Source organism: Paramormyrops kingsleyae, chromosome 3 (genome assembly GCF_048594095.1).
Source record: "Paramormyrops kingsleyae isolate MSU_618 chromosome 3, PKINGS_0.4, whole genome shotgun sequence".
In the NCBI taxonomy this organism is placed as follows: domain Eukaryota; kingdom Metazoa; phylum Chordata; class Actinopteri; order Osteoglossiformes; family Mormyridae; genus Paramormyrops; species Paramormyrops kingsleyae.
The window spans coordinates 24,179,920-24,207,266 of record NC_132799.1 but is presented as its reverse complement, the minus strand read 5'-3'; the positions used below and the strand labels follow the sequence as shown (position 1 = coordinate 24,207,266).

The 27,347-nt window shown below is 52.3% G+C and overlaps 1 protein-coding gene across 8 annotated transcripts in view; it reads left to right on the top strand.

The window, feature by feature from the left end:
• Nucleotides 1-27,347, top strand: part of LOC111846147 (myotubularin-related protein 5) — a 35,339-nt gene that overhangs the window by 1,545 nt on the left and 6,447 nt on the right. Inside the window, exons 1-34 of one of the 8 annotated variants that reach the window (XM_023816085.2) lie at nt 5,830-5,887; nt 7,819-7,904; nt 8,608-8,745; nt 8,886-9,008; nt 9,109-9,219; nt 11,909-11,938; nt 12,862-12,967; nt 13,219-13,351; nt 13,584-13,692; nt 14,304-14,417; nt 15,900-15,977; nt 16,116-16,229; nt 16,469-16,597; nt 16,762-16,860; nt 17,494-17,704; nt 17,940-18,052; nt 18,255-18,404; nt 18,622-18,690; nt 18,803-18,961; nt 19,058-19,317; nt 19,434-19,606; nt 19,706-19,779; nt 20,576-20,768; nt 20,861-20,988; nt 21,185-21,360; nt 21,574-21,648; nt 22,399-22,535; nt 22,609-22,816; nt 22,892-23,088; nt 24,653-24,793; nt 25,349-25,444; nt 26,184-26,252; nt 26,713-26,861; nt 27,083-27,259. In XM_023816085.2, coding sequence (XP_023671853.1) covers nt 8,740-8,745; nt 8,886-9,008; nt 9,109-9,219; nt 11,909-11,938; nt 12,862-12,967; nt 13,219-13,351; nt 13,584-13,692; nt 14,304-14,417; nt 15,900-15,977; nt 16,116-16,229; nt 16,469-16,597; nt 16,762-16,860; nt 17,494-17,704; nt 17,940-18,052; nt 18,255-18,404; nt 18,622-18,690; nt 18,803-18,961; nt 19,058-19,317; nt 19,434-19,606; nt 19,706-19,779; nt 20,576-20,768; nt 20,861-20,988; nt 21,185-21,360; nt 21,574-21,648; nt 22,399-22,535; nt 22,609-22,816; nt 22,892-23,088; nt 24,653-24,793; nt 25,349-25,444; nt 26,184-26,252; nt 26,713-26,861; nt 27,083-27,259 — 4,107 coding nt within the window. In that variant the 5' untranslated portion in view covers nt 5,830-5,887; nt 7,819-7,904; nt 8,608-8,739. Of the gene's footprint in view, nt 1-5,829; nt 5,888-7,818; nt 7,905-8,607; nt 8,746-8,885; nt 9,009-9,108; nt 9,220-11,908; nt 11,939-12,861; nt 12,968-13,218; nt 13,352-13,583; nt 13,693-14,303; nt 14,418-15,899; nt 15,978-16,115; nt 16,230-16,468; nt 16,598-16,761; nt 16,861-17,493; nt 17,705-17,939; nt 18,053-18,254; nt 18,405-18,621; nt 18,691-18,802; nt 18,962-19,057; nt 19,318-19,433; nt 19,607-19,705; nt 19,780-20,575; nt 20,769-20,860; nt 20,989-21,184; nt 21,361-21,573; nt 21,649-22,398; nt 22,536-22,608; nt 22,817-22,891; nt 23,089-24,652; nt 24,794-25,348; nt 25,445-26,183; nt 26,253-26,712; nt 26,862-27,082; nt 27,260-27,347 lie in introns of those variants that run through there. The other 7 variants (XM_023816079.2, XM_023816078.2, XM_023816080.2 and 4 more) reach the window with 7 other exon arrangements.

The following is a 27,347-nucleotide window of genomic DNA, read 5'->3' as shown; positions in this document are numbered from 1 at the left end:
GGTTGTTGAAGTGGGAGTCAGTTTAAGGTCCTGGAAAGATTTCAGCAGTTGGTGGTGTTCATAAATCACGGTGCCTCTGATGTGGGTGTGTTTCAGTCTTTGGATGTGTCTTGGACTGGTGACGACCAGTGTTACAGCCACAGACCGGAGAGCTGGCTTTTGGGGGCACAGCTTGTCAAATGTTGCTCTAACTGAGGTGACTGTGCCGTAGACCAGCGCAGGCGTGAATCCAGAAGCTTCCTCTGCAGGTCTTTCCTGAGGTCTTACCCCAGAATCCAGGCGTCCAGCATGGGAAAAAGGTGGCTGAATATCTGCACTTCTAAATTATGTAACGTGGACTCGGCGGCTCGATGGAGATTGGGGAGTGTTGGAATGCTACACAGCACTTGCTCATTGTGCGGTGAGACGGCCGGTCAGGAAAAGACTTCCAGGAAGTACGTGGTGTCATTTCCTAAGTGCGTCCTTCCAGATGTCAGCCTGTGGTCCAGAAGGCAGCTTGGCCCCTGGTTACCCTCCTTTGCTGGAGTGGCTTGTACTTCAGCCAATAAATTCAGATCTCTGTCCCAATAAATTATGCAATCAGCTAAGAAAATTCAGACTGTGAAGATGCCTTCTGCCTCAGAGGCTGGTTGACATGGGGCTGTGTGGGGCCGAGTCCCTCCTCCCTGTGGAGGCTGTGTTGTCCCTCCTGGGTCCTAGCATGACCACTGGAATGCAGGATATTCCCTCCTTACTTAGATGGTCTTGCTGCTTATTTATTCCAAAAACATGGTCCCTCATCACGTTGTGTTGATTACCTGCTGTGACCTCTCACCTAAATGCCAGCCGCTCAGTTCTTGGTCATGTGTGATTTTTGTTTATCTCAGATGGATTTTAACGAAAGTCAGAATTCTCTGAAAGTTCTGCCAGGTGTCTGGTTCCTTCTTTGTCCAGCAGAAGTGTGTGCAGTGTAGTCCTGAAATGGAGCTTCTGATTGTATGAGGCTGACATTGGGTAGCTCTTTGGGTAAATGGAAGTGTGGTGCCTTCAACACGATTATTCCTGGCAGGTTTCACGATGGGCTGCTTGTGTCGGTCTCCTTGAAAGGCTGAGCTGTATGGAGGCTTCCTTCGGAATACCTGAGACTGCACTTCCTCCCTGATAGAGGTTCCTCCAGAAGGAGCTGGCTCTGTCCTGACGTGACTGGGAGGACCTGACGTTGATGTGAAGCTCCTGAGCATGTCTGAGCCCATTCTAGTTAGCATAGTGTTACCACTCATTAGCATGCTGCACCCATAGCAACTTTCGCTGCCTTGGAAACGTCACAAGGATAGTGACCTTCATTTGTATTGGTCTCACCTGTGCTTGGTTTGGTGGTCTGAGCTTTGGCATTCATTGCCCCTGTATGTTTCCGGCCATGCTGTAACAATATGGCACAGCCTGATGTCTGGTGAAGAAGCAGCAGCATGTTCTTTTTGGTCTCGATTTATGGCTTCAAATATAATTATGGCGAGAACTCCCTGCAATTCCAGCCTTAATTCTACCTGTACGTGGTTTTTTTAAAGAGTCGGGTCATGAAGGTGAAATTTAGACCACTCAATAGATTGTTAAAGGTCAAGGGGTTTGACCCCAGTGGATGGTCAGGGGACAGCAAATAAACCATGTGGAAGATGGAGATCCCATTGAGCTTGTTGACCAGTGTCTCACTCAGTTAAGCTTGTCTCATACTAAGCTACAGTGTTTCCTCATGTACCTGCTCATGTCCGTAGCTTTACTTCAGCAGTTTATAGGGTCTGCCTGCCCCGAGCTTCATGTCTTCCTCGTCTGCAGGCTTGTTCAGATATAATGTACTAACAGTGATTCAGAGTCAGTCTGACTTGTTGTTGTTGCTTGCCTCTCTGTGTCTGAATGCTAAGAGTCTTGGGTGAGGTGGACCAGGAGAAGACTTAGAGTGGTTTTGGGGCCCAGCTCAGCGTCAGGTTACAGTCTCTCCTTCACGTACTTCAGATACATGGAGGGGGAAGAGCGCGGAGACGACAGGAAGTTGTGGCCTGCCAGCAGGTCCCGTCGCTCTTCTTATGCTGATGTTGAGGCCTCACATCAGTCTGAGTCTGCTCACGGGCGTGTGCTTGTGAGTGTTCACACTTATTCACCATTTCCATATTAGGTACGCTTCCTCTGAAGTCCAACCAATATGGCAGCGGGTGCAGTGGAGTAGAAGGCTGCTGGTGTGGGTCTGTGGTTTCCGAGCGCATTTTGGATGCCACAGGAATTCAGAGAGTGGCTTCGGTGTAAGAGCAGCTGACACACTTCCTAGAGCAGGGGTCGGCGATCTTATTTGCAAAGGGCTGGTGTGTGCGCGGGTTTTCGCTGCAATTCCCTAATTAGAGAACTGATTGGCTGAAGAGTCCTCACATCTGGGTTTGAACAGCTGATCTACAGGTTACCCCAAAAACCTGCATACAGACCGGCCCTTTGCAGGTAAGACTGGCCACCCCTGTCCTAGAGGAACCAGCCAGGTCCTATTTGAGGAATAATTGGTGTTTGGGAAGCTGAAATGACGAGGCTTGTATTCACTTAATGTGCCTTTGGAGGAACTTAATGGGAAGCTGTGCAAGCAATCATTGCTTTTTTTTTGTTAATGTCACTGTGGTTTTGAGGCTTAGTGAGATAGTGCAGTTGCAGGAGTTGGTTAGCGTTGGTTAGCGTGAGCATCCGAGTGTCAATCTGCATTGAGCTAAAAACAGAGAGGTGTGATGAATACGTCTTACACATGCAAACTCTCTACATCCTTCCAGACGTCCCCACGCGTTCCCTGAGGGATCACGTTTGTTTCACCTCCTGAAGTAGAGGTTCCAGAATTATCCATGGAAACTGAATTGTTTTAGGGTGGCCTTTTGATAACTGGTTTGGAATCCTCTCAAGTCTATCTGTGCATGTTCATGGGCACGGGGGCATCGGCCTTTGTGCCGCTCTCCTTCCGCACGGGGCCATATCCTCGGTTCCTCTTAAACCCCCCCAAAGTATCTCCGTCCCGTTAGCGACAGTGGGCTTTCGTCCTCCCTGGCTTCATGCAGCCTTATCTAATGATAACGTGTTGTGCTGAGATCCGCCCCAGCTCTCATCTTTCATATCCTCAGAGCGGAATGGGGGGGCGGGCGGGGGTTAACAGGCTGATGCAAGAGTGATGTGTCGGTTTTTATAGCTCTGTAAAGATCTTGTCTGGGTCCTTCCTGTATTCACAGACACTGAAAAGGCCTGTTTGTTATCCTCATTGCACCCTTTTGTTGGGGAGAAGCTGGCTTCAGCTCTTTGGGCTTCTGGAGGGCAGGTGACTTTGGGCACCTTCCTGTCCCATCACTGCCTAACCGCGATGGCACGCCTCGCCGCTCACACACAGGCTGGTGTGTGCTGACGTCCTGGTGCCGCCTTGGAAAGGCTATTGTTGTCTGTGGACAGAGGCCTTTGGCAACACACACCCCCTACTGCTTTGTTCCAGTAAGAATGTTTTGAACTCTTACCTATAAAGAGATTGAGAGGATTATGGAAGCTTTACAGGAAGTCTGTGTAACATGATTATTTTATATGGTCCGGTCAGCCACATTTCCAGAAAAATAGCTTTCTGCTGTAATCGGTGGTGGGAGTGGCTGTCCATAATGTGATAGGTTAGGAATTTATTAAAAATTCTTTTGCCAGTTGATTGTAGGGGTTGTTTTTTGTCACGTTGTTAGCTGAAGTCATGTCCCCTGGTTTTGAACTCCCCCGACCAAGTTGCTTACCCAGCATGCCCTCTGCTGCCCGCCGTGCCCTCTGGTTGATCACCCTTCATTCACTGAGGTGTCTTTGGTGCCCCTCCTGGGTCCTACTTTGCATTTCATCATGTGACAGAAGCTTTTATCCAGATTTGCGATTAAAGTTTTTTTCTTCTTTACCGGTTTGCACAGCGAGTTCCTGATCAGCACTTTGTCAAGGGTACAACAGCCAGTCTCCTCTTCAGACACCTGAGTCCTTGTCCATTATCAATAGACGTGTCCATCTCTGTAGTATATTCTCCTGGAAGGTAGTGTATACTGTGCCAGTCAGTGAATAACTGAATGAAACTGCTTTGTATCTGATGAATCATCTGCCATGCATAATGGACAATGCGAGGTGGTCTGGGATCAGTGTATATGGGGTCTTTCTGCCCCCGCTGAGGCCGCATTCCTCCCCCGCCGCCGGGCTTTTCCCAGGGCATCCGTCCAATAGCAAGCTGCCTGGCCTGCTGCTCCACAGCGTGAGAGTCCGGACAGATGGGTGAGGAATTAGGAGCTCCGGCTGGTGGGGGTGTTTGTGCCCCCCTAGGGGCAGAATGGAGAACTGATCTCCCCCTATGGTCTCTTAGGGAGTGTGCAGTGCCAGAGAACTAGCATCTCCTCCCATAACCCACCGTTAAGCTGGTTTAGCAGCCCAGCCGGAGTGCAAGGGGACAGAGATTGTGTTTTTGAGAGATTTTAGCATTGTTTACTTTTGCGATTTTGGTTCATATTTGATTTGCCTGGCCTGGCGTGCCGGTCATATGAGTCACAGCACTTGCTGTAAGCCTTCGGCCTTACAGAGGCTGTGCTAAGAGAGTCACGCCCTGAAGGCTCTGAGATCATTTCAGATTCCAGTTCTGGGTGGCTCGTGCTCCCTCCCCGGGTCTCCCAAACGCATGGATGTCAGCCAGATCTTCACCCTGGCTCCTGAGTTGCACACGGACAGCTAACATGGCATGAATCACCGCCCAGTAAAACCGTGACCCACGAATTGGGTTTGGAGTGTTTTCATCTAATGTGTGAATGATTGTGTCGAACACGACGACGCACGTCACTTTATGTCCACGGCGTATCTCGCAGAAGTGACGCAGCTGGCCGCGAGGACCGTCACGTGGATGAAGGAGTGGCTGTTTGTATTTCCGTTCTGGTGTTTGCTTAGCCTGATTCTGATTCTGTTAGCAATGTGCTAACACGCTTAGGGCAGTTTGACTAGTCACATTGCTCAAACTGTAGTCTGAGTACAGTAAGCAGAGAGGCTTCAACTTTGACTAAGTGACAGTGGCTTTTTTTACTTTGAGTAAAGCTACTATGGGCCCTGAAATTGATCTTAATGTTATTATTTTTGCATTTAAATTCCATGTGGGATGTACCCCAGCCTGGGTTAGCGTGGCGCTGGTACCGCGGGGCGGCCTCCCTGGGTTAGCGTGGCGCTGGTTCCGCGGGGCGGCCTCCCTGGGTTAGCGTGGCGCTGTTACCGCGGGGCAGCCTCCCTGGGTTAGCGTGGCACTGGTACCGTGGGCGGCCTCCCTGTGTTAGCGTGGCGCTGTTACCGCGGGGCGGCCTCCCCGGGTTAGCGTGGCGCTGTTACCGCGGGGCGGCCTCCCCGGGTTAGCGTGGCGCTGTTACCGCGGGGCGGCCTCCCCGGGTTAGCGTGGCGCTGTTACCGCGGGGCGGCCTCCCCGGGTTAGCGTGGCGCTGGTACCGCGGGGCGGCCTCCCCGGGTTAGCGTGGCGCTGTTACCGCGGGGCGGCCTCCCCGGGTTAGCGTGGCGCTGTTACCGCGGGGCGGCCTCCCCGGGTTAGCGTGGCGCTGGTACCGCGGGGCGGCCTCCCTGGGTTAGCGTGGCGCTGGTACCGCGGGCGGCCTCCCTGTGTTAGCGTGGCGCTGTTACCGCGGGCGGCAGAGGATGTCTGACCGCAGGACAGGAGCCTAAGATTTAGGCCACGTTAATCTCAGACGGCTTGTTTGCTAAGCGATGCTTATCGTATTTATGTAAGGACTCACTGGGGACGGCCACACTTCCATCAGACCACACCTTCCTGCTGAGGGAATAGCTCAGCTTCTGTAAGGCAGCGTCTGTAATTTCCCTTCTTGTGATGGAGGAGATCTAGCAGGTGTGGTCCCTGTATCATGTAGGGTTGGGTACCGTTTGGGGTTTTTTCGATACCGGTGCCAAATCGATACTTTTAAAACGGTACCGGTGCCTGAACCGATACTTTACAAAAGCCACAAAATGATGGTGGATGACTCAAGAATACATTTTTATTGAACAAAAAATTAAATGCTTAAAATTGAACAATATATTAAAAGTTTAAAGTATATATGAATATATAATCCCTCTGCTTTTAAGTTTATTCCGTGTGCCCTCAAATGTTTCATTAGATTTGACGTGTTTCCCCCTTTACACGCAACTGCTGTAAAACATTTGCTGCACGTCGCGGTGTCAGAATCCTTTGTTTTTAAGTATAGCCACACTTTCGACCGTTTAATTTTAGGCATTTTAAGTAAGGGATAATGTACAGGCAGCCGGTAGTTATTGCAGAAATAAGCCCCGACAGTGTGATCAGGACCCGACGCGAAGCTTATTACACGCCTACTTGCCACATAAGGAAAAAAACTGGACATGAATATGAATTTGAAACATTTTATTGGCATATTTGTTTTAAAATAACATTTTTATCTTTCCGCGAAACGATATAGTACCACGTGACTATGCGTTATTACTTTGGAGCGGTTATTATTTGAAAATAACGAACCTGCAAATGTCTCAACTGACCAATCAGAATCAAGCATTCCAGAGAGCCGTGTAATAACGAAAGTTATTTAATTTAGCAAGCTAAGATAGCGGTAGACCACCTGCTGCCGTCAGAGCAAGTGTAACGTTAGTTGCTGCATTCACGCGCATCTCGGATGGTCTCATTTCCTGATGATGTCACGTGTGTGTTGATGAATCTGATGTTTATTACAACTGTGTCATCATAGCCCCAGAGAACAAATATTTCAATCGACAGTTCAGGCATCTAAGCGGCACCGAAATGAGGCACCGAAATTCGCGTTCTGTTTCGGTCCGGTACATACCGGTTATATTGGTACCGGTGCCGTATCGGCACCGGATTTCGGTACCCAACCCTAGTATCATGTGGCTCCAGCACGAGGCCCTGCACCGTCCCGTGAGGCCTGGCTGCTCACCTGATTGGCCCGGTCGTCATCTGTCCCAGACTCCTCCTCTAGAGCTTACGGCCTCCTGCACACTTAATGACACATGACATTTATAACTCCGCTCTAAATATCTCTTGGCTGGCAGAATGGCACTTTTGCTCAAAAAATGCTCCAATGATGCAGGATAAATGGCTGACCCTGCGTTCAGACCCCAAGCATCACTCTTACTGTATATGCCTGCCTGCCTGTCTGTCTATCTATCTGCCTGTCTGTCTGTCTGTCTCTGTCTGTCTGTCTGTCTGTCTGCCTCTCTGTCTGTCTATCTGCCTGTCTGTCTGTCTGCCTGCCTGCCTGTCCGTCCGTCCGTCTATCTATCTGCCTGTCTGCCTCGTCATGCTCGGAGGGATAGCGGCCAGCAGAGGGCGGAATCTTCAGGAGCCCGCTTACCCCTCTGCAGCTGGTGGCCAGGTCCAGTTCAGCCAGCGCGTCCTGTGTGTATAACATCATCCTCCCCAGCGATCAGCAGCAGGGCTTATCAGCCATGCCAAGGTCGGCAGCTCTAACATGACTGTAACCGTACTGTTTGTCATTTTCTGTGCCTCATCTCAGAGGGAAGCAGTGACACCCCCCCCCCCCCCGAGCTACGTGACTGATTGGCTGACACCCCCAGCAATGGCCCTGTCTGGTATCCTGTGGGGCGGGTTTCTTGTTTATCAGCTGCTCTGGCTCGTAGCTCCATAGGTGCTCTTGTTTCTGTTCAAGCGAATGAGGCCTGTAGCCCAGTGGTCCAGCTGGTTGTGATGACGGCCGTCCTTGGGCCTGGCCTGGCCCGCTGTGGGGGGCGTGGTGTGCCCATCATGACGTCGCTCTCCTCCCCGTTCTGCAGGGGGTGGTGACGGCCAAGGCCGCATTCTCCAGAGGTTTCCTGAGAAAGACTGGGAGGACAACCCTTTTCCCCAGGGAGTCGAGCTGGTGAGTGGCTTCTCCTGCCTCACGCTTTGGTCACATGATCAGAGCAGTGGGCCAAGCACTGCTGAGCTCCTCTGACACGCACACAATAACCCCCACCCACCCAACTCAGTCCGGGGTGTCCTCTTCTGCAACATCAGTACTGTCTTTGGTATCTGTCCAGGGAAAAAGCAGGAGGCCGGAAAACCCTCAGATTTCATAGTTTATTTTGCCCCAGCAGTACACTCTGTCGGCAGTTTCATTATATGAGGATAAATATTGATTTCTGGATGCAGAAAAGGGGGATTTCTTAAGATTCAGTGGAAGCAGAAGGAAGCCCTCCCTGGCCGGATCAGCTCTGGGGGAGGCTCTCTGGCCGGAGCGGCCCTGGGGGAGGCTCTCTGGCCGGAGCGGCCCTGGGGGAGGCTCTCTGGCCGGATCGGCCCTGGGGGAGGCTCTCTGGCCGGATCGGCCCTCTGGGAGGCTCTGTGGCCGGATTGGAGACCCCCTGATCACATTGTCCAGACCGCAGATTGTGACAGCCTCCAAATAATGCAGATGAGTGTTTCTGCGTGTTCCCACACGACGGCCCCACACCACTCCACCGCGCACACTCTCACACTCTCACTCACGGAGAAGTTATCTGGTCTGATTGCCGGGGAGGTGAAGGACCCCAGCCCTGCCCTGGACCTGTGTCTGGTTCTGACAACCCGCCTCACCCGTGCAGTTCTGCCAGCCCAGTGGATGGCGCCTGGTCTCTGAGAGGCTGGAACCCTCCTTCTTTGTGGCTGTGCTGACGGACATCAACTCCGATCGCCAGTACTGTTCCTGCTTCACATTCTGGGAGGAGGCTGATGGCATGCAGGTACGTGGTGGGCACCTCACTGATCCAGAATGGGTGTGGCACAGGGACAGGGCGCCGTTACCATGGGTGCTGTTTCCACTGGGATTTGTGTTCTGCACACCGGGACGTGATTGTTTTGTGGGTCTTTAATCCCCTCGCAGGCCCAGAAGAGCCTCCTCAGTGAGGGAGATGATGACGACGACGGTAACATGCGGCCCGGACGGCTTTTCGCTCCCAAGAGCTTGGTCCTGGTGTCGCGGCTGGACCACGCGGAGGTCTTCAGGGTATGCCGGGGATGGGCTGTCAGGATGGCGTGATCTCTGCGCTCGGGCTTGCTTCGCGTTTCCCCCACAGACGTCGCCATGTCAGCTGTCCCGTCCACAGAACTGCCTGGGGCTGATCTACACCGTGCACACGGACGGCGTGAGCGTCGCCTTGGAGACGCTGATCGGAAACCTGCTGACCTGCTGCATTCCTCTGGCGGGCGGGTCCCAGGTGAGCTCCCAGCCGAGCCGATCCGGGCTTGACTTCCAGTGCCCGTGTGAATGCTAACAGTGCACCCGGGCTGTCCCAACCCCTTCCCGGTCCAGGGCGCTAAATGAATGTGTCATTGGTCATCTTCCTTCCCATTCTGACAGGCTGATCAGATGGGGCGCCCCCTGGTGTCCGCTGGGCCTCGTTACAGCATTGGGCCGACCCTGCACTGTTCTGTCCCCTCAATGGGCTTGCAGCCAGTTCGGGGCCACAGTGTCAAACGCGCATCTCAAACATTATCAGGAAGAATTCTCAGATTTACTGGAACTAGCGAACTTGGAGGGAAGGTCGTCCGGTTCGTGCCTGTCATGCCGGACCTTTCTCAGAACTGTCACTCCACACACCTCAAATTAAGATGAATTGTTCCTGAAAATAAAAGCCAACATCTTGTGAAATATATTTTTCAGCCAATAGCATTGTTATTTTAACTGTTCGTAAATGACTTGAGGACAGATTCCAAGGGGGCTGTAGCTGAAGCAGTCGGCAAGGTTACAGGAAAACCTAACCAATTAATATAAGCATAATGGCGCCCATGTGGCGCGTCAGCAGCTGAGGACGCTGTGAGTGTGTCTGGCTCCATGAGCTGGGCTGATGCTGCCTTTCTGCTGATCCTGGTGCCACAGCAGTTTGCCGCTTGTGTCGTTCCTCCCCGTATGTTTACTCTGCTCACTGAGCTGGGATGCAGCCTCTGTTTAGCTTCACTTGGCGCCTTTATCGATGCGGCCGCGCCAGAGCGAGAATGACATCATAGGCTGACAGCCGTTGAGGAAGAAGGTGACGCTGTGAGATGGTGGATTGCAGGAGAGCAGAGCCGTAGCTGGGGTGGCCCAGTGTCGTGAGCGTGCCGTCTGTAGGCCGTGCTCGTACAGTTTCGTGTTTGTATCTCTGCGTTTCCTGCGAGACACAGCTTCTCCCCGAATAACTTTAATTCAGACTTCCTGGGTGGTTTCTGTCCAACCAGTCCTGCTTCCTGTAGACTTTATTTATATCCTAGCGACACATGTGTGTATTTTGCTCTTTCAGAAGACTGCTGGACACCCTTGACTGATTAATTCCTTTTAGTAATTAAGTGCAAGACTCCACATCGTCTAAGTCTGCAGTCTTTTTGCTTTCGCTTGCAGATTTTCTACTTGTAACCTTCTTAGAAGGTAAATATTATGGGTCATACTGACAGAGTGCTTTACCTAGACGGTCAAACAGGATGTACTGTAATCTTTTGGCGCTCAGCTGATGACACGCCTGTCAGGGACCCGCCTCATTTGGTCTTAAAACAGCTTTAGGTTTCAGTGTGGGCTGCTCAGCAGCACTGGGCTATGGCTGGGCTTTGCTGGGCTATGGCTGGGCTATGGCTGGGCTATGGCTGGGCTATGGCTGGGCTATGGCTGGGCTATGGCTGGACTTTGCTGGGCTATAGCTGGGCTATGACTGGGCTTTGCTGGGCTATGACTGGGCTTTGCTGGGCTATGGATGGGCTTTGCTGGGCTATGCATGGGCTTTGCTGGGCTATGACTGGGCTATGACTGGGCTTTGCTGGGCTGTGCTCTCTTTGGATCCGGTGTAATCAGGCCTGTACATTGCATTACTCTGACAGCCAGCTGTTTTTAGTGGGTCCTGTAAGTTTAGAAATGTGTTCAAAATGTGGCCTTGAGGCAGTGCAGCTCACAGAGGGGCTCTGCTCAGCCATCTATGCTCTCTACCCACCTGCCTGGTCATCATCTTGTGTCTGTCTTTGCATCTGTCACGTCTGTGCGCCCGTCATGGCTGTGCAGTGTATGTGAAGGAGCTGGTGGGCCCGGTCACAGAGAGGTGCGGCGCTGCGTGGGCCCCGCGTCGGACCGGGGCCCGGTCACAGAGAGGTGCGGCGCTGCGTGGGCCCTGCGTCGGACCGCGGCCCGGTCACAGAGAGGTACGGCGCTGCGTGGGCCCCGCGTCGGACCGCGGCCCGGTCACAGAGAGGTGCGGCGCTGCGTGGGCCCCGCGTCGGACCGCGGCCCGGTCACAGAGAGGTGCGGCGCTGCGTGAGCCCCGCGTCGGACCGCGGCCCGGTCACAGAGAGGTGCGGCGCTGCGTGGGCCCCGCGTCGGACCGGGGCCCGGTCACAGAGAGGTGCGGCGCTGCGTGGGCCCCGCGTCGGACCGGGGCCCGGTCACAGAGAGGTGCGGCGCTGCGTGGGCCCCGCGTCGGACCGGGGCCCGGTCACAGAGAGGTGCGGCGCTGCGTGGGCCCCGCGTCGGACCGGGGCCCGGTCACAGAGAGGTGCGGCGCTGCGTGGGTCCCGTGTCGGACCGCGGCCTGGTTACAGAGAGGTGCGGCGCTGCGTGGGCCCCGCGTCGGATCGCGGCCTGGTTACTTGCACTATTTCTGTGTGTTTGTTTGCTAGTATTTTTATCAAGAAGAAAAGCTGCAGTGCAAATTAATTATAGCTTCAGTGAAGGGTAAAGTTTCCATTACACCGTTATGCCCAGGCTAAACTCAGCGAGGAGTAGCCCAGAATTACCCAGAATCCTCAGCCTCCTGGAGACCATAACCGTGCAGCACTAACGACTCCCCTCACCGTTTCAGACCCACCCTCTCTGTGTTGGTGTCCTGTTGTGGTGTTGGTCTAACACATCTGTTCTCCTGTGCTGTGTCTCTCTGTCTGCTAACCTAGCTTGACCCGCAGTCGGAGGAGGAACATGTGGTACGGATGACTTTTTGTTCTACACCTTAGCTCTCAGCCTCCTCTTTCACCCCCAGGGGTGGGGTGGGTGGGGCGGGGCGGGGCGGTGCTTAGCACGCACTTCTCCAATCAACACGCTGAGCTCATGTGGCTGCACCCCGCAACCCCTAGGGCATGACCATGCTGCAGTCTGACCTGATTTCATCTCACGCCAGAAACCCCACGTGGCCTGTTAGTGGGGGGGGGGGGGGGGCTGCTGTCTGCTTGATGGAGCCTTTTGGACCCTGTAGAAGCTACCTTCAGTCTCAGTGTGTCGTGTACCGTCCTCAGTGCCCTTTCGCTCAGGCAGCTGACCATTCACGCTGTTTTCCTGGCATCTCATTAGGACTCGTTCCTTAGCCTGATTTTACACGCCCTCCTGTCTCCTGTTCCCAGTCATGGAGGCTTGATTTCATTCCCCTGTCTGCTCCTGGTGGCGTGCATGTGACCCATTCGCTTCCGTGAATCCCTGCTTTCGTCCCCTCTGGGCTCTCTGATCACATGCACTGTAATGTGACGTCCTGCTGGATGTTTTAACTTTGTGAAACAGAGTCACATGGAGTTTGATAAACTGGCGTAAATGTGTACAGTCTTAACTACACAAGCTGCACCATTTATTCAGGAGATAAGTCATTCCCTAGTTTAATTCTGAGAATTACAGGAATCTGTTATTTACCTTAGTAGGTTCTTACTAAAAAAGACCAATTGTTAGTAATTCTAGTCAGTTTTATTATTCCGTCTACAGTTAATTAGACTGAGTAATAATTACTAGGTTAATTATGTAACCTCTTACTGATAGGTTGGTTAAACTTTAAGCTGGACCCCATGTTCTGGTAGACTGGCTCCTGCTTGCACTGTGGCATGACCATGTGACCAAACGTGTTCCAATCTGCATGCGCCCCCAGAGGACCATAACCCTCGGCGCGGGCGACCGGCAGGTGATCCAGACCCCAATTAGCGCCTCCCTCCCCGTCAGTGGCTGCAGCGTGGCCCTGCTCTTCAGGCAGCTGGGTAAGAGGGCCCCCGGGGGCATCTAGCAGTCAGCTGAGAGGAGGCTGACAAAGGCTCCATGCTTCAGCAGTCATGTTCGAAATGCCTCAGCGAGTTTCCTCACATGCACAGTAATGGTTAAACATTTGTGTGAAAATCTGCCTGACCGTGAAAGGGCCCAGACCTCATCTTCCTTTTTAGAGAAGCTTGCGTTGCTTTTTCACCCAGTCATGTTCCGCCATGTAATATGATGAAAATGGCCTCCCTTCCAGGAATTATCAACGTTCTGTATCTGTTCTGTGCCGCTCTCACGGAACACAAGATCCTGTTCCTGTCAAGTAGCTACCACCGCCTCACTGACGCCTGCCGGGGTCTTCTGGCCATCATGTTCCCACTGAAGTACTGGTGAGTGTCCTCGGCCTCCTCCTCAGACTGCCCTTGTGTGTCGTCCAGAAGAAGCCTGCAGGAGCAGAACCCTGGGCTGACCTTCTCTGCGTAGGGAGGATGGCTGTAATGACCTTTGGATTCCTAGTAACCTTGGAAGATGTGGAGCCGGCAGCAGACTTTGCTGGCTTGAGGTTTCAGGGATGGTGGCCCCTGAAATTATGGACACCCCCCATATCCCTTTCGCTCTCAGCTTCACATACATTCCCATCCTGCCCGGGAAGCTTCTAGAAGTTCTCAGCACTCCTACACCCTTCATCATTGGGGTCAACTCTTTCTTCCGCTCCGAGACCCAGGAGCTGGTGAGTCCTCGCTGTACACTCCGCCCTGCACACTCCGCCCTGCACACCCCCATTCCACACGCTGTCAGTATCAGTGTACAGTGTGGCTCATATCAAGTACGGGGCAGCTCTTTTCCGGAGTGGTGCCAGTCTTATCAAAGTATTTTGTGGCTCTTCTCAGAGTATAGTGTGACTTTTATCACAGTATGTTGCTGCTCGTCTCTGAGTATGGAGTAGCTCTTATCAGAGTATGCGACTTATCTTTGAGTATAGCGTGGGCCCGCTAACTTAAACCCTGACTGATGGATGTATGGGACCCCTACGGTTTCTAATTAATTTAGTCGCTGCTCCTCCTGCCCCTGGTCTCCTGGGGATAACTTGTCATGCGCTGTCACTTGTCTGGGGTAAAAGAAGCCCTTGTCATAATCATCTGTACGGGTTGAATGTAAAGCAGACAGCTAGCTCTTCTCAAGCTTTACATCACGTGGTCCAGAGTCCTTGTTAGACCAACTTGCTTAACACTGAGTCGTGTTTCCATGGCATGAGAAACCCACCAGCACTTTGGCTCGTAATGGACTCAGGACGGCACGACCCTGCCGACTCTCAGTGTGTCTCTGCTTGTCCATCCCCAGCTGGATGTTATCATCGCCGACCTGGACGGCGGCACGGTGACCATCCCGGAGTGTGTCCACATTTCACAGCTTCCCGACCCCCTCCTGCACCAGACTCAGGCTGCACTCTCCATGGTAACCGCCGCTCCCCTCTCTCACGTCCTCCTCCGCTGTAGGAGTTCAGGATTAGCTGGCAGAATGCTGCTGCTGTTTTTGTGCGATTCCCATCAGCACACTGTAGGGAGTATTAGGGCTGAGCGCTGTGATTCAACCTGACCAGGGAGGCTTAATCCAATGAGACCGGTCCTGCTAGGGGCTGAAGTCCTTGACCACTGCACCCCCAGCTGCCATGAAGAGATATGAAAGAAATATTAGTCATAGTGACATAAGCAATAAGATTAACCGATCTGGGAAACCATGTTGTTTTTAAGGCAATAACTTCCTTTAAATATCCCGTATATGTCAGGCTGGAGTCATGAGCAGTAATTGCTTTTCTTTGAGGGCATGGTCTGTGTGTTAAAAGGGCAGTCTGTTACAGCCCATAAACGTCTACATGTGAGCAAGAATTCCTGGTCACAAGAAGTGTTATTTTTTTTTGGCTTGACAGACTAAACGATGTGTTGCGAAAATCCTACATTGCAAAAAACTTCCCATAAAATTCTGCTGCTCAGCCGCTGTGACCCTTAAGGGCCTTTGGGGACATGCCCACCCCCCCCCCCCCCCAACCATATCTTATCCTGTGGGTTGCAGATGAGATGGACTTACCCCAAATAAATGCAGTGATAGGGAGACAAAGGACGACGGAGAGGTTTTAGTGCGTGACATTGAAACACTCAGCCTAAACACGGAGCATGCCTGTTTGGATTAGACAGGAGCTTATCGGGCCACCAGTGCATTGTGGGTAACATGGCGAGACGTGCGACTTGGAGCCTTTTGATTGGCCATCCAGACTAAGGCAATGACTGCGAAATTGCAGAAACTTTAAGGATGGGGTTGTTCACTTTGAAACCTGGCGATCTTCATCTTACCGGTCATGGTTTGATGTCCGAGGCAGGTGGTGACAGTTTTGCGATCTCACTATTAGTCAGGCCTCGGTTTAATGATGATGCAGCCGTTTCCTTCTCCTGAAAAGCCATCTTAGTCACGTGGAGCAAAGGTTTGTTTTCCGTGTGCTTTTGCCAGGAGGAAGTGTTTCCATAATTGCAGTAATTGTTGCAGAGATGTTACAGGGCATGACTGAGGACACGTGGTGATTAAACTCTCCTCCTGAAGCTGTCCCCATCAGCCTGAGCCGTGGTGTATTTTGCTGAGCTGCTGTGATTAAGCCTCTTTCCCGCAGCCATTCTGGAGTCCTGGCGAGTACCGAGCTCGTCCAGCTGTGTGTGGAACTCTTACATAAGAGTGGGGTGTGTGACCCACTTGTCCATGCCTGGGCTACCGATTAGCGGACTCTTATCGCACGTGCTCTTTGTTTGGTTAATAGTCTGGATGCAGGGTTCCCTGCATCTCAGATGGTGGCTCAGCGGGAGTCACGTCTCAGCAGCGCACCCTGGTGGTGATCATGAGCCTCACCCCGCCCGGCCTGCCATCCTGTCTCTAACAGCTGGTCCATTTCAGGTGCTGGATCCCGAGCTGGAGGTGGCGGACCACGCGTTCCCTCCAGCCTCCTTGCAGCCCTCCGCCCTAAAGATCCAGGTTGGGCCTCGACCCCCCCCCTCCTCTTGCTCTATGCCCCCTGCCTGTACAAGCCCCCCCACCCTTGTCATGCTAGCTGTGATGGCTGAGCTCTCCTTACGCTGCCTGAACTCCCACTTCCTGCGTCTCCCCCCACAGGATAAGGAGATCCGCGCTGTCTTCCTGTGGCTCTTCACTCAGCTCCTCCATGGGTACCGCTGGTGCCTGCACATCATCCGGATCAACCCAGAACCCATCATCCGCTTCCACAAGGTACCGTCCCTGGAGCAAGGTCGTGTCCCTTCTGAGCCTGCTGGGACTTGTGGTATATTTTTTTGCTTTTTTTTTTTTTTATTCTTTGCTCATAAATCAGAAATTGGTCACAAATGAGCGGGGGTATTTCCGCTCTGATTCAGCTACGGGGTGTGGGGAATTCCTGCTGAGGGCCGAGGTTCCGCCTGTTCCCCAGCAGATGCTTGTTGTGCTACTGACAGAGCACCCATCTCCTCCAGGCCGCCTTCCTGGGCAAGCGCTCCCTCGTGGAGGATGACTTCCTGATGAAGGTCCTGGATGGCATGGCCTTTGCTGGCTTTGTGTCCGAGAGGGGGTCTCCTTACCGGCCCATCGATATTTTTGACGAGGTGGGGGGTGAGCGACTTGCGGGATGGGTGTGGTGTGGTGAAAGGCAATGTTTTATCGCACAATGTTAAAAATGCCGATAAATGTGTTGTTAATCCTTTGTGTAACGGCTAAGCGCCACTTTAGCGGTTTACGAAGCGGTAATCCTGCCCACCGTCTCCTGCAGCTGCTCCGTAACCATGCAGAGCGCTTCTGTCTGAAGGGAGGCAGTCCTCGCCAACTGACGGCCCACATCAAGGAGCTGACTGAGAAGCTCTTCAAAAACGTACGTGCCCCCCGACGCAGCACCCACCCCGTTGCCCAGCCTGACCCCCTCACCCCACCCCATAGTGTCGGGTTCCTGGCGTCTCAGGATGTGTGACTTTTATCGCCTGCCATCCTGACCACGTCCAATAAAACTCAGCGGTGGTGGACGAGGGTCTCTCCACTCAGAGCTCTTATAAAAGTCCCATTTCTTTCTTCTGGTTAGCCTGTGAAATTCTGTGGCCTCAGCCCGGACCGGGCCGCGAGCGTGGTTTACGGGTCTGCGTGGGGAAAGGTCAGGAGTGGTGGGCCTGCTGTTTACAGGCTGCTTGGTCTGGCAGGCAGTCGGGCTCTGGCCGTGTTTATAATGTCACTGACGCTTCTCCCCTCGCAGACACGTCTCCCAGCTACGTCACAGGCTGGATAGTGGCACGTTTGGCGTGATGATCCACTCATTCTCCTCTTAGATGCTTCAGTCTGAAGCCATTTCTGCTTCTGCATTGTTTGCAGTAGGGTCCTGCAGCATGTATGCTGAGCTGTCACATTGGCAACTGTTAGGGGGGTTTAAAAAGGCATCTTCTTGGTGGAAGACGGGCACTTCCTCTGTTCGGGAGAGCGTGGCGTGGTCTAAAGCCTCCGTTACCCACCTTTTCAGGAGAACCCGTACCCGGCTGTGGCCATGCGCAGGAGCCAGCGGCAGAGCGAGGGCACCCCGGTGCCCCCCCAATCCCAGCCCTCCGCCTTCCCTCACCTGGACGAGGTCGCGGTGCAGCTCTTCATTGACCACGCCACCGCCAAGCTGAAGGCCGCCCCGCCCATCGTCAAGGCCGAGATGAAGTGCATGGTGCCCTCCGGACCTTCTCCGGGTGGGAACCTGTGGCTGGGGGTCGGGAATCGGGGGTCGGGTGGGGGCTGCGGTTTTCTGTGTCCTAGTGATGTTGGATGTGGCCGTTGCACTTTTGTTCCATGGAGGTCTGTTCAGTGTGAGATAGTTTCACTGGGTTCTAGGCACTTGGAACTTAGGCCTTCCCGTGTTTGGTAACACCACGGGCCTGGATGTCCCTTTGGCTGAGAACATAACGGTGGCTGTGGTGTTTCCAGGTGACGCCACGGAGAAGAACGGGAGCGTGCTCGCTAACAGCGCCAGGAGGCTAGAGGTGGTCAGGAACTGCATCGCCTACATTTTTGAAAATAAGTTGCTGGAGGCCAAGAAGGTGAGTTCCTCAGGGCCAAGCGACAGGAACCGTCATGGTGACACCCTTTGTGTGATTATCTGGAACTGCATTCTGCTGTTCCCAGCTGGGTAGATCCCAGCAGCTGTTCTCGGTCAACAGAACAGGAACCAATGATGTTTAGCTTGCTGTTGAGGGACAGCATGTGATAATCTCAGTTGTCTTTCCCCTGTCCCCCCTTCAGCTGATGCCGGCCGTCATGAGAGCCCTAAAGAGTCGCGCAGCCCGGCTTTGCATGACCCAAGAGCTGAACCAGCACGTGCTGCAGAACCGGGCCGTGCTGGATGACCAGCAGTTCGACTATGTGGTCCGGATGATGAACTGTACTCTGCAGGTGTGTTGGGGTCACAGACTCATGAGGTTTGGGTTTAATCACTAAACCAGCTGCTGCTGTTGGGATGTTGCTGGGAAGGTTGAACCTGCTATACATGTAAAAGAGCGTAATGTGGCTCAGCACTGTTTCAGGGCAGAACCTGAGCTCTGCTGAACACTGTTGATCTCCAGACTGTTGATTCCCTCCTCATCTCTTAATTAACGTCTCTGTTCCCCAGGACTGCTCAAACATGGACGAGCACGAAATAGCAGCTGCCCTCCTCCCGCTGGTCACAGCCTTCTGCAGGGTGGGTTTGCTGAAACATCTGGAGAAGCATCGCCTAAGCGTTGAGTGATGCTCACATCCTGCTCTTGAATGGATGCTTCATGTCTGGTTTTTTTCTCCTTTGCAATCTTCAGAAACTGGGATCAGGCACCACGCAGTTTGCCTACTGCTGCGTCCAGGAGCATGCGGTGTGGGCCAACATGCAGTTCTGGGAGGCCATGTTCTACAGTGACGTCCAGAACCACATCCGGACCCTCTACCTTGACTTCAAGGAGAACGAGCTGCCTGGTCCGGTAGGAATGATCTGGTGAAATGAACTGCAGTTCTGTAAAATATGAATGCCATTTGGGTTCTGTGGCTGCCCTTAATGGCAAACCCCTACCCCTCAGGAGCCGAGTGAGGGTTCTGAAGAGGAGCGTGGGGCCCTGGAGATCGCCTCGGAGCAGCGGAGGCTCTGGCCCACCTTCAGCAAGGAGAAGCAGCAAGAGCTGGTGCAGAAGGAAGAGAGCACTGTGTTCAGCCAGGCCATCCACTACGCCAACCGCATGAGCTACCTCCTGCTGCCCCTGGACACCAGCAAGAACCGCCTGCTGCGCGGCTCTGGGCTGGGCGATGCAGAGAGCGTCACCAACAGCTATGTAACCAACAGGTACGCCATTGCCAGGTCAGGGGACTGGGCCGGGCGGTGGGGGACACGGTTGTGATGCGATCAGAGCGTCCCTCTTGAAAAGCCAGCCTGACCAATCCCCTTGGGCCATCGTGCAGCATCGCTGGCAGCATGGGCGAGAGCTACGACACGGAGAGTGGCTTCGAGGACGCAGAGGGCTCGGACGTGGCCAACGTGGTCGTGCGCTTCATCACTCGCTTCGTGGACAAGGTGTGCACCGAGAGCGGGGTCACCAATGAGCATCTGAAGTCTCTGCACATCATGATCCCGGGTAGGCCCACCCCCCCAGCTCGCCGCTCCAGACCGGGACACCAGGATACCACTTACTTGTTTGTAATTCTCATTATGGTCTGCCTTGTTTTCCCCCTAGACATTGTTCAGATGCATATAGAGACCCTGGACGCGGTCAACAGGGAGAGTAAAAGGCTTCCCCCAATTCAGAAGGTAACCAGTGTCTGACTACTGTGGTCTAGCAGGGGTAAAGGATGGGTAAAGCTGGTAAACGTCAGTTAGAGACACCCCTACCCCCAACCCATCATGCATTGACAGAACACCTGTTGTTGGAGTGTTTCCAACAGGAAAAGTTACCTTGGCCAGTGCTCTGGCTCACAGGGGAAAGCCGTTTCTTACATTGTTGCATAATTTATGGACTGTTTAAACATGGGATCAGATTTTATTCTGTGTGCAGCCTGAACGTCATCCTTGAAATTATGAATGAAGCGGTCTTTGTCACTAGGGTGACGGCGTTAATGTATCTATGTGTATGTGTGTTTGGGGGCTGTAGCACCATAGCTTGTTATAGCATTTTCCTCTAATCACCGCCCACTGATCCTGCCATTACGTGGAAGTCCTTCGTTTTTGTGTGTTTACTGCTCTGCTTAAATGCCCTGGTTTTTTTAGAAGCCTCATCAAAATAAGCTCGCAGTAAACAGACCGTTGATTTCGCTTAACGGGGGGGGATTATAATGTTTTTTTAAGAGGCACTGATTTACCTTTAAGGTTGACATATGTCTTGTGTTTCCATTTTTTATATATAAATAAACCCAAACATAATAATTAATAATTAAAATGATTTTAAAGGTTAGGGTTATTTTACATGAGGATGATCATCTTAGTCCTGTTGTATTTTACCAGCGGTTGTGAGATTTGCTGTGTTTCTGCTTGTTAGTAAAATGTCTGGTGGATGTGTTGATGGTGCAGCTTCGGTCAGTGACGGGGCTCTCTCTGTCACCCCCCCCAGCCCAAGCTGCTGAGCCCCACTCTGCTGACTGGTGAGGAGCTGGTGATGGAGGCCATGAGGGTGTACCTACTGCCCGACGGGCGGGAGGAGGCTACCAGCGCCATGGGGGGGCCGCCCTTACTGCCGGCCGAAGGGGCCATCTTCCTCACCAGCTACCGGCTCATTTTCACGGGTACCCCAGTGGACCCCCTGGGTGAGTGCCGTGTCCGCTTGGCATCTGAAGGCTGTGGAGGGGTAGCAAATTAGAGAACCCCCTAATAACAGGGCCCCCTTCCTCACCCCCAGTGGGGGAGCAGGTGGTGACCCGTACCTTCCCCGTCGCCTCCCTCACCAAGGAGAAGAAGATCGCCGTCAGCATCTCAATGGATCAGTTAATTCAAGAAGGTCTGCAGCTGCGGTCCTGCACCTTTCAGGTGAGGCAGAGTCTCGTCTCGTTTCTGTCTGACACCAACCCGCACTCCAGAAGTCCATGACCACTTTAGCTTTGAACATCCTCTGTCCCTGCTGGTTTACGTAGGAGTTTAATGTAAAAGTCAACTTAAGTTCTTTTGTTAATCGAAAGCCTGCCGCCTACCTTCTTCCTGAACCTCCCTCTTCTTCCTGACTCAGCTGATGAAGATTGCCTTTGATGAGGAGGTGGCCTCGGACCTGGCGGAAGTCTTCCGGAAGCATTTGCACAAGCTCCGCTACCCACAGAATGTCCGCGGCACCTTCGCCTTCACCGTGGGCCAGGCTGGCGGAATGGTGGTGGAGCAGAAGAGCAAGGAGAAGAACCAGACGTTTAAGTAAGAGCTACCAGAGCTGCAGATGGTCCAAGTCAAGGCTCATATGTCATCCACTCATATGTCATCATCTGTGCTTGGTGCAATCATTGATCTGATCTCTTGGAACTCTTAGTCTACATACCTTTACTGTGTACCTCCATGAGCTATTGTAGTAATTGCTCAGGCAGGCCTGGGAGTGTCATCGTCAACCCTCACCTTCTGTTTCTGCCTTAGCTCTTGGCAGACAAGCGAGTTTCTACAGGGCTTCAAGCTGGGTCACACCCTGGGCCGTGTGGGCCACTCGACCGCGTAAGAGCCGCTGGACAGACACTGTCCCTCTCGGACCTGTCCCAGCTATGAATGGCGTCCTAGCACTGGCAGGCGTTTCTCTCAGACCATTACATCCTGGACCTTGTAACCTTGAAACAGACCCATGGTCGCGCAGCCTCCTAAATGGAAGATCTCTTTGTACTCTAGTCTTGTAAACCAGTACGACAATGCAAACAACAACTTATTAGAGAAATGATTTTTGGCCTATATTGATGTAAACCTGCCCTCTGCAGTCTTTGGCAGTGAGTGGCTGATTCATTGAGTACCTGAAGAGCATACTGCATCCAGTTGACCACTGAGAAGGCAGCCAGGGTTCTTGGTCCTCATTAGCTGTGTTGACCTTTGCCAGTGCTAGAGCCTGTTTCAAACTGCATCACATGGCCTGTGATTCCTCTCTGCATGCCTGTCACACTTTCTGATCAGGACACCCTCTGTCTGCCAGTGAGCCCAACAGGGGGCGGCGATAGGCCAACGGGCGAATGGCCGTGTGCTTGGGTTCTCCTGGTGATATTCTGTGATTGCGAAGGTGTGGAAGCGGATAGAAGTACTGAGTCACGACAACTCCTCTCTGGATCTGCTGGTCTTCTCTGCCTTCCAGCTTTGATGGAGGGCATGTTCTCTTCTTTCTGCATGACAATAACACAGATCAGGCAGTTTGCGTTGTGTTAGCCCCAATCAGCGGGGCTTGGGGCACGGAGCTGAATCACAACGTCTGCCTGGTTCCCACAGAGCTCTGTCCAAGAACCTGATGAAAACTGCCAAGAAGACCATTGGGCGGCAGTATGTGACTCGGAAGAAGTACACGCCTCCCACCTGGGAGCAACGTAGCAGCTTCCAGTCGCAGTTGGAAGAAGATGAGATCTCAGGTATAGAGATGATCTGTTCTAGCACATGAGTCTCACAGGATGTTGAGTTTTATTGACTCTTGACTCTTTTCAGTTTCTGAGGAGCTGGACCAGAACCCTCACACCCTTTCCTCCACCATGAAGCCAGTGGACCGGCAGACCATGAGCAACGTGGTTGAGCGGGCCTGTTGCCGTGACTACCAGCGGCTTGGTCTGGGCACGCTCAGTAGCAGCCTGACCCGCTCCAAGAATGAACCCTTCCGCATCTCCACGGTGAACCGCATGTACACCGTGTGCAGGAGGTGAGCACTGCGTTGGTGTTTCAGATGTTCATAGCGTAGGGGCAAATCCTTCCCAAATCATCCCTCTCTCCACAGCTATCCGGGGCTGCTGATCGTACCCCAGAGCATCACGGACGCCACCATCCAGCGGATCTCACGCTGCTACAAACAGAACCGCTTCCCTGTGGTCTGCTGGAGGAACTCCCGCTCCAAGGCTGTGCTCCTACGCTCAGGCGGCCTCCACGCTAAAGGGGTGGCCGACTTCTTCAAGACCCCCAACGCACCGAGTGCCGGTAAGCTGCGTGTGACGGTGTATGCCAGGAGATACCTCCCTGGAACTGGGCTGTCCTACGCATTCACAGGGCTAGACATAAGGATTTAGGAGGGCACAGCCACTTTGGCCTTGGCTATTCATATTTTTTCTAGGGCACAAGGCCATTAAGCCTGGGCACAAGGCCAAAATCTGGAGTAAATCCAGGGCACCAAGGCCATATATCCGAGGCTCGCAGACTATGTAGTAATTTGACAATTTCCAAAGCTTACATTAATTAAGTATTTGGACCACCTATCTAATTTCTTGGTACAAAGAAATATGAGTCACTGGGTATCTTTTCCTAGTGCACTGCACCACCAATTCAAATTAGAGCTTTGGTCATAAATCTTTTTCTCGAATTTTGATCATAAATTTTATTAGCTAGTGTGCAGTGGTATTGTTTTTTGTGAATTCATTGACAAATTAAAAATTTTAATTTGAAAAAATGTTTTTTTCATTTATTTAAATATTATAGGACACCTCGGGCCTTGTGGAGGAATTTTATTTCCATAAAGGATGCATTTTTTTATTTTCAAAAAAGCAGAAACTTTCCAAAAAGGCATTGGGCCAATACTGAGTCACTAATTACCAATTACTGTAGCCTAATTACCAAGTTTAGACAACCTACGCAATACGACCTTCGATTTGAGACAGAATATATATATATATTTATAGATATATATAGCTTTATTTCAAAAAACAAAATCCAACAATAAAGGAGCCGTCAATATTTTTGTATTTGTTTGCTCAGAACACCCGTATTCTTTTAGTGTACATGACGATTGACTTGACGTTCGTTTTTTGCACACTGCACGCTACCAGTCCTATATCCTCCCAGCAGAGCTTGGTACTTCTCTGAGTCAAATCTGCTCTGCCTCGGCAAATGTTTTTTTACAACACCATCTGACACTTACCTGAACAAAGTAGATAATTTGCAACATTTTGCGGCAGTAGCCGCGAGTTCAGCTTGCTTTCTTTTACGTTCTCGATCTTTGCGAGGCATGGTGACAGCATAAGCAGCAGACGACAACTACACGATGATTACCGAAGAGGACACCTATCTGTTATTCGGAAACCGTCGGATGGCTTTTCCAATCAAAAACGTAACCCCCGATGATGCACCATTGTCATTGCTGTGGCTCCATAGTAGGCTGGACGATACATACCGTACCAGCCAATCATGCGACGAACACATGATCGTATTAGTTCAGAATTAATTGCGGTTCATTCAGTAGTTGGGAATTACGAGATGTGCGGGTCGACCTTGTTTCTCGTATCGAAGGTTGGGTTCGGGTTCAGTACAGATGCATCGATTGTTGACGAGGTAAAGTGGACCGTGGCGTGCGCAAGTCTTTTGTGTAATGAACGTTACTTTCGGTAAAAAGGGGGCATACGGCCAGACAAACATTAAAGGCAGGCCAATCTTGGCCGTAAGGTACTTCAATTTTGAGGAGGCGTGCGGCCAATTTTGAAAGGCACGACGGCCATTGGCCGCGGTGCCGCGGCTTATGTCTAGCCCTGCATTCACTGTTGACCCTACCCAGCAGGCCCCTCACAGACGGACTCCATCAGCCTGGAACAGGAGAAGTACCTGCAGGCCATAGTCTCGTCCATGCCCTCGTATTCGGAGAGCAGCGGCAGGAACACGCTGAGCAGCTTCACCCCGGCCGCCACCAGCAGCTCCGGTGAGTTCTGGCGGTTAGTCTCTGTGAAATATTTATTGTGGCTTCTGTTGGGTCAGATCTCCTTACAGCTGCAGGACTGTGCTCTTCCTGCCTTATGTTTTAGGTTCCCCTTTTGATTTTACTATGCATCTCAGCTGATTGGATCCTGAGCCTGTTAGCATTTAAAATATGCATCATATGTATTTTGTGTCTCAGCTGGTGAGGTCGTGTTAGCGCTTAGCATTGTGCTCTCTTGGTTGGTTCGCTGAGTTGCGAGTGTCTTTCCAGCTTAACGTTCTCCCAGTTAGTCTGCCCTCAGATGGCCAGCTGCCCCTGGGAATCCTGGAGCCTGTAGCAGAGCTAGTCTAAAACAGCACAGGCTTTCTCTGTTAATCTGCTGAATGTTTTACCCTCATGTTGAATTGGTTTTTGTGTAAATCGGCCATATGTAATTGTCACAAAATCACGTGATAATAAGGCGTCTCTTTGTCTGCGTGCTCTGGACATGTGGCCCCAGACAGAGCAATGGAAGGAAGCGTGTTCAGTAAAATGTCCCTGTGCTTCTGCCGGCTCCAGACGCCTCCGACAAGCTGAGGCAGCCTAAGATTGGGGCCCTGATGAAGCAGGTGATGGGAAGCAGGGAGGACGTGCCCAGTGGCTTCGGCAAGGGAGGTGAGAGAGCCATGCTGGACCGCAGCACACCTCACTGATGGCTGTTCAGCCCACTGGTCAGCAGCAGCTAAAGCTAAGAAACACCAGTAAGCATGAGCACAGTCTTGAAGACAGAGGGGTGTTAGACAGCTATCAGCTCCTTGGAATGATGAACAGCAACAAAGGATCCAACAGTCAGACACATCAGAGTCTGGTGCTTGGCAGAGCTGCGGTGAAGGAGCTGGAAACAGTCTGCAAAAGTAGAGGAGAGGCAGGAATAGTTGAGAATGCGCCCCCCCCCTCTGGCTCTGTGTGGGTGAGAGAGCTGGGCAGGGAGGAGCAGGACAGTAAGAGCATTGACCTCAAGGAAGGTTCTTGATCAACTCAAAATTGAAGTTTCACCATTGACCAGGTGGAAGTCATATTACACTGGGCATGTTATGGAAGGACTTGCATTGGGAGAATGCCTCAAAAGCGTGACGGTGAAAGAGGAAGGGGTGGGGCAGCAGTGAGATGGCTGGACTTTATCATCACAGCCTAGGAACATACCTCCGGGAAGCCCAAAGGCCCAGGCAGGACATTCCAGAGCCATGTCTGTATGGTCGCCATTGATTTGATGCCACCAGATAATATGTAATGGAAGCGTGAAATTTCGGGATGATGTGGGAGGTCACACATGGCAGTTGGGGTGGGGGGTGGGACTCCATCTTCACGTGATTGAGTTGACAGACCTCTTTGCCCTGTGTAACCTTGGGAGCAGGTAAAAGAGCAAAGATCATCTCTTACTATCATCCTAGAGCTTCGGAGATCAGCCAGAACTCTGCCCGAGGTATAGTAAATAAACCGGTCAGAGAATGTAACTCCTGCGGCGCCTAACAGCATGTCTGCTTCCATGCTGTCCATTGGCTGGCATCCCTGGACTAACCTGATGTCTGTTTAATGTTGACTGAATGTTCCAAAGGGGGGTTATGCATGCCTATTGCTTAGTGGCCAGTTCTCTCAGGTGACACTAGGAGGAACCATGTGGTGCTTGCCGTGGTATCAGCCTGCCTCTACTGGTTTACACTTTCTCATATAATCAAAGGCTTATCTAGAACTGAACGTCCTGTTTTCACACACAAGTGGCAGAGAGTCTGGCTCTCTCACTCTGCAGCACTGAACCTTCATCTCTGTTAAGCTCTCCTCCTTGTTTCTTCCTCTGTGTGTGTGTGTGTGTGTGTGTGTGTGTGTGTGTGTGTGTGTGTGTGTGTGTGTGTGTGTGTGTGCGCGTGCATGCGTGTCCACCACAGGAAAATGGGGCAGCATCCGGGGCACGGGGCAGATTGCCCAGCTGGCAGGGAGGGACCCTCCCCAGGCCAATGGCAGCCCTGCCGACACCCACTTTCTGCACCCCCAGAGGTCCTATCTCTACATCATTGGAGACAAGTCTCAGCTGAAGGTAATGGCCGCTGGGTTTAGTGACGCCTCTCTGCACGCTCCACATTAACAGACTGACTCATAGGGTTGCTGCCTCTGGAATGGGACTTAATGAGCTGACTGAGAAGGTCTGATTAGACCCCGTGTTTGCTCATTTCTGCTGGCTTGTGTAGACTGTGCTGGACATGGCATAGTGAGTGATGTACGCTCCACTCCAGCTATCTCCCTCATCTGCACCCTCAGGGCTCCAAGCAGGACCAGTTCCAGCAGTGGGAGGTGGTTCCCATCGAGGTGTTTGACGTGCGGCAGGTGAAAACCAGCTTTAAGAAGCTGATGAAGGCCTGTGTGCCCAACAGCGTGTCCTTCGACCCCAATACGGCCTACTACCGGTGCCTCGAGGAGTCCGAGTGGATGTGCTTGGTAAAGCCCCCCCCGCCCCTGCTAAAGGTTTCTAGGAGAAACCATGTTGTCAGGGTTACTCATTTTGTCTTGTTTGTCTCCATCCTAC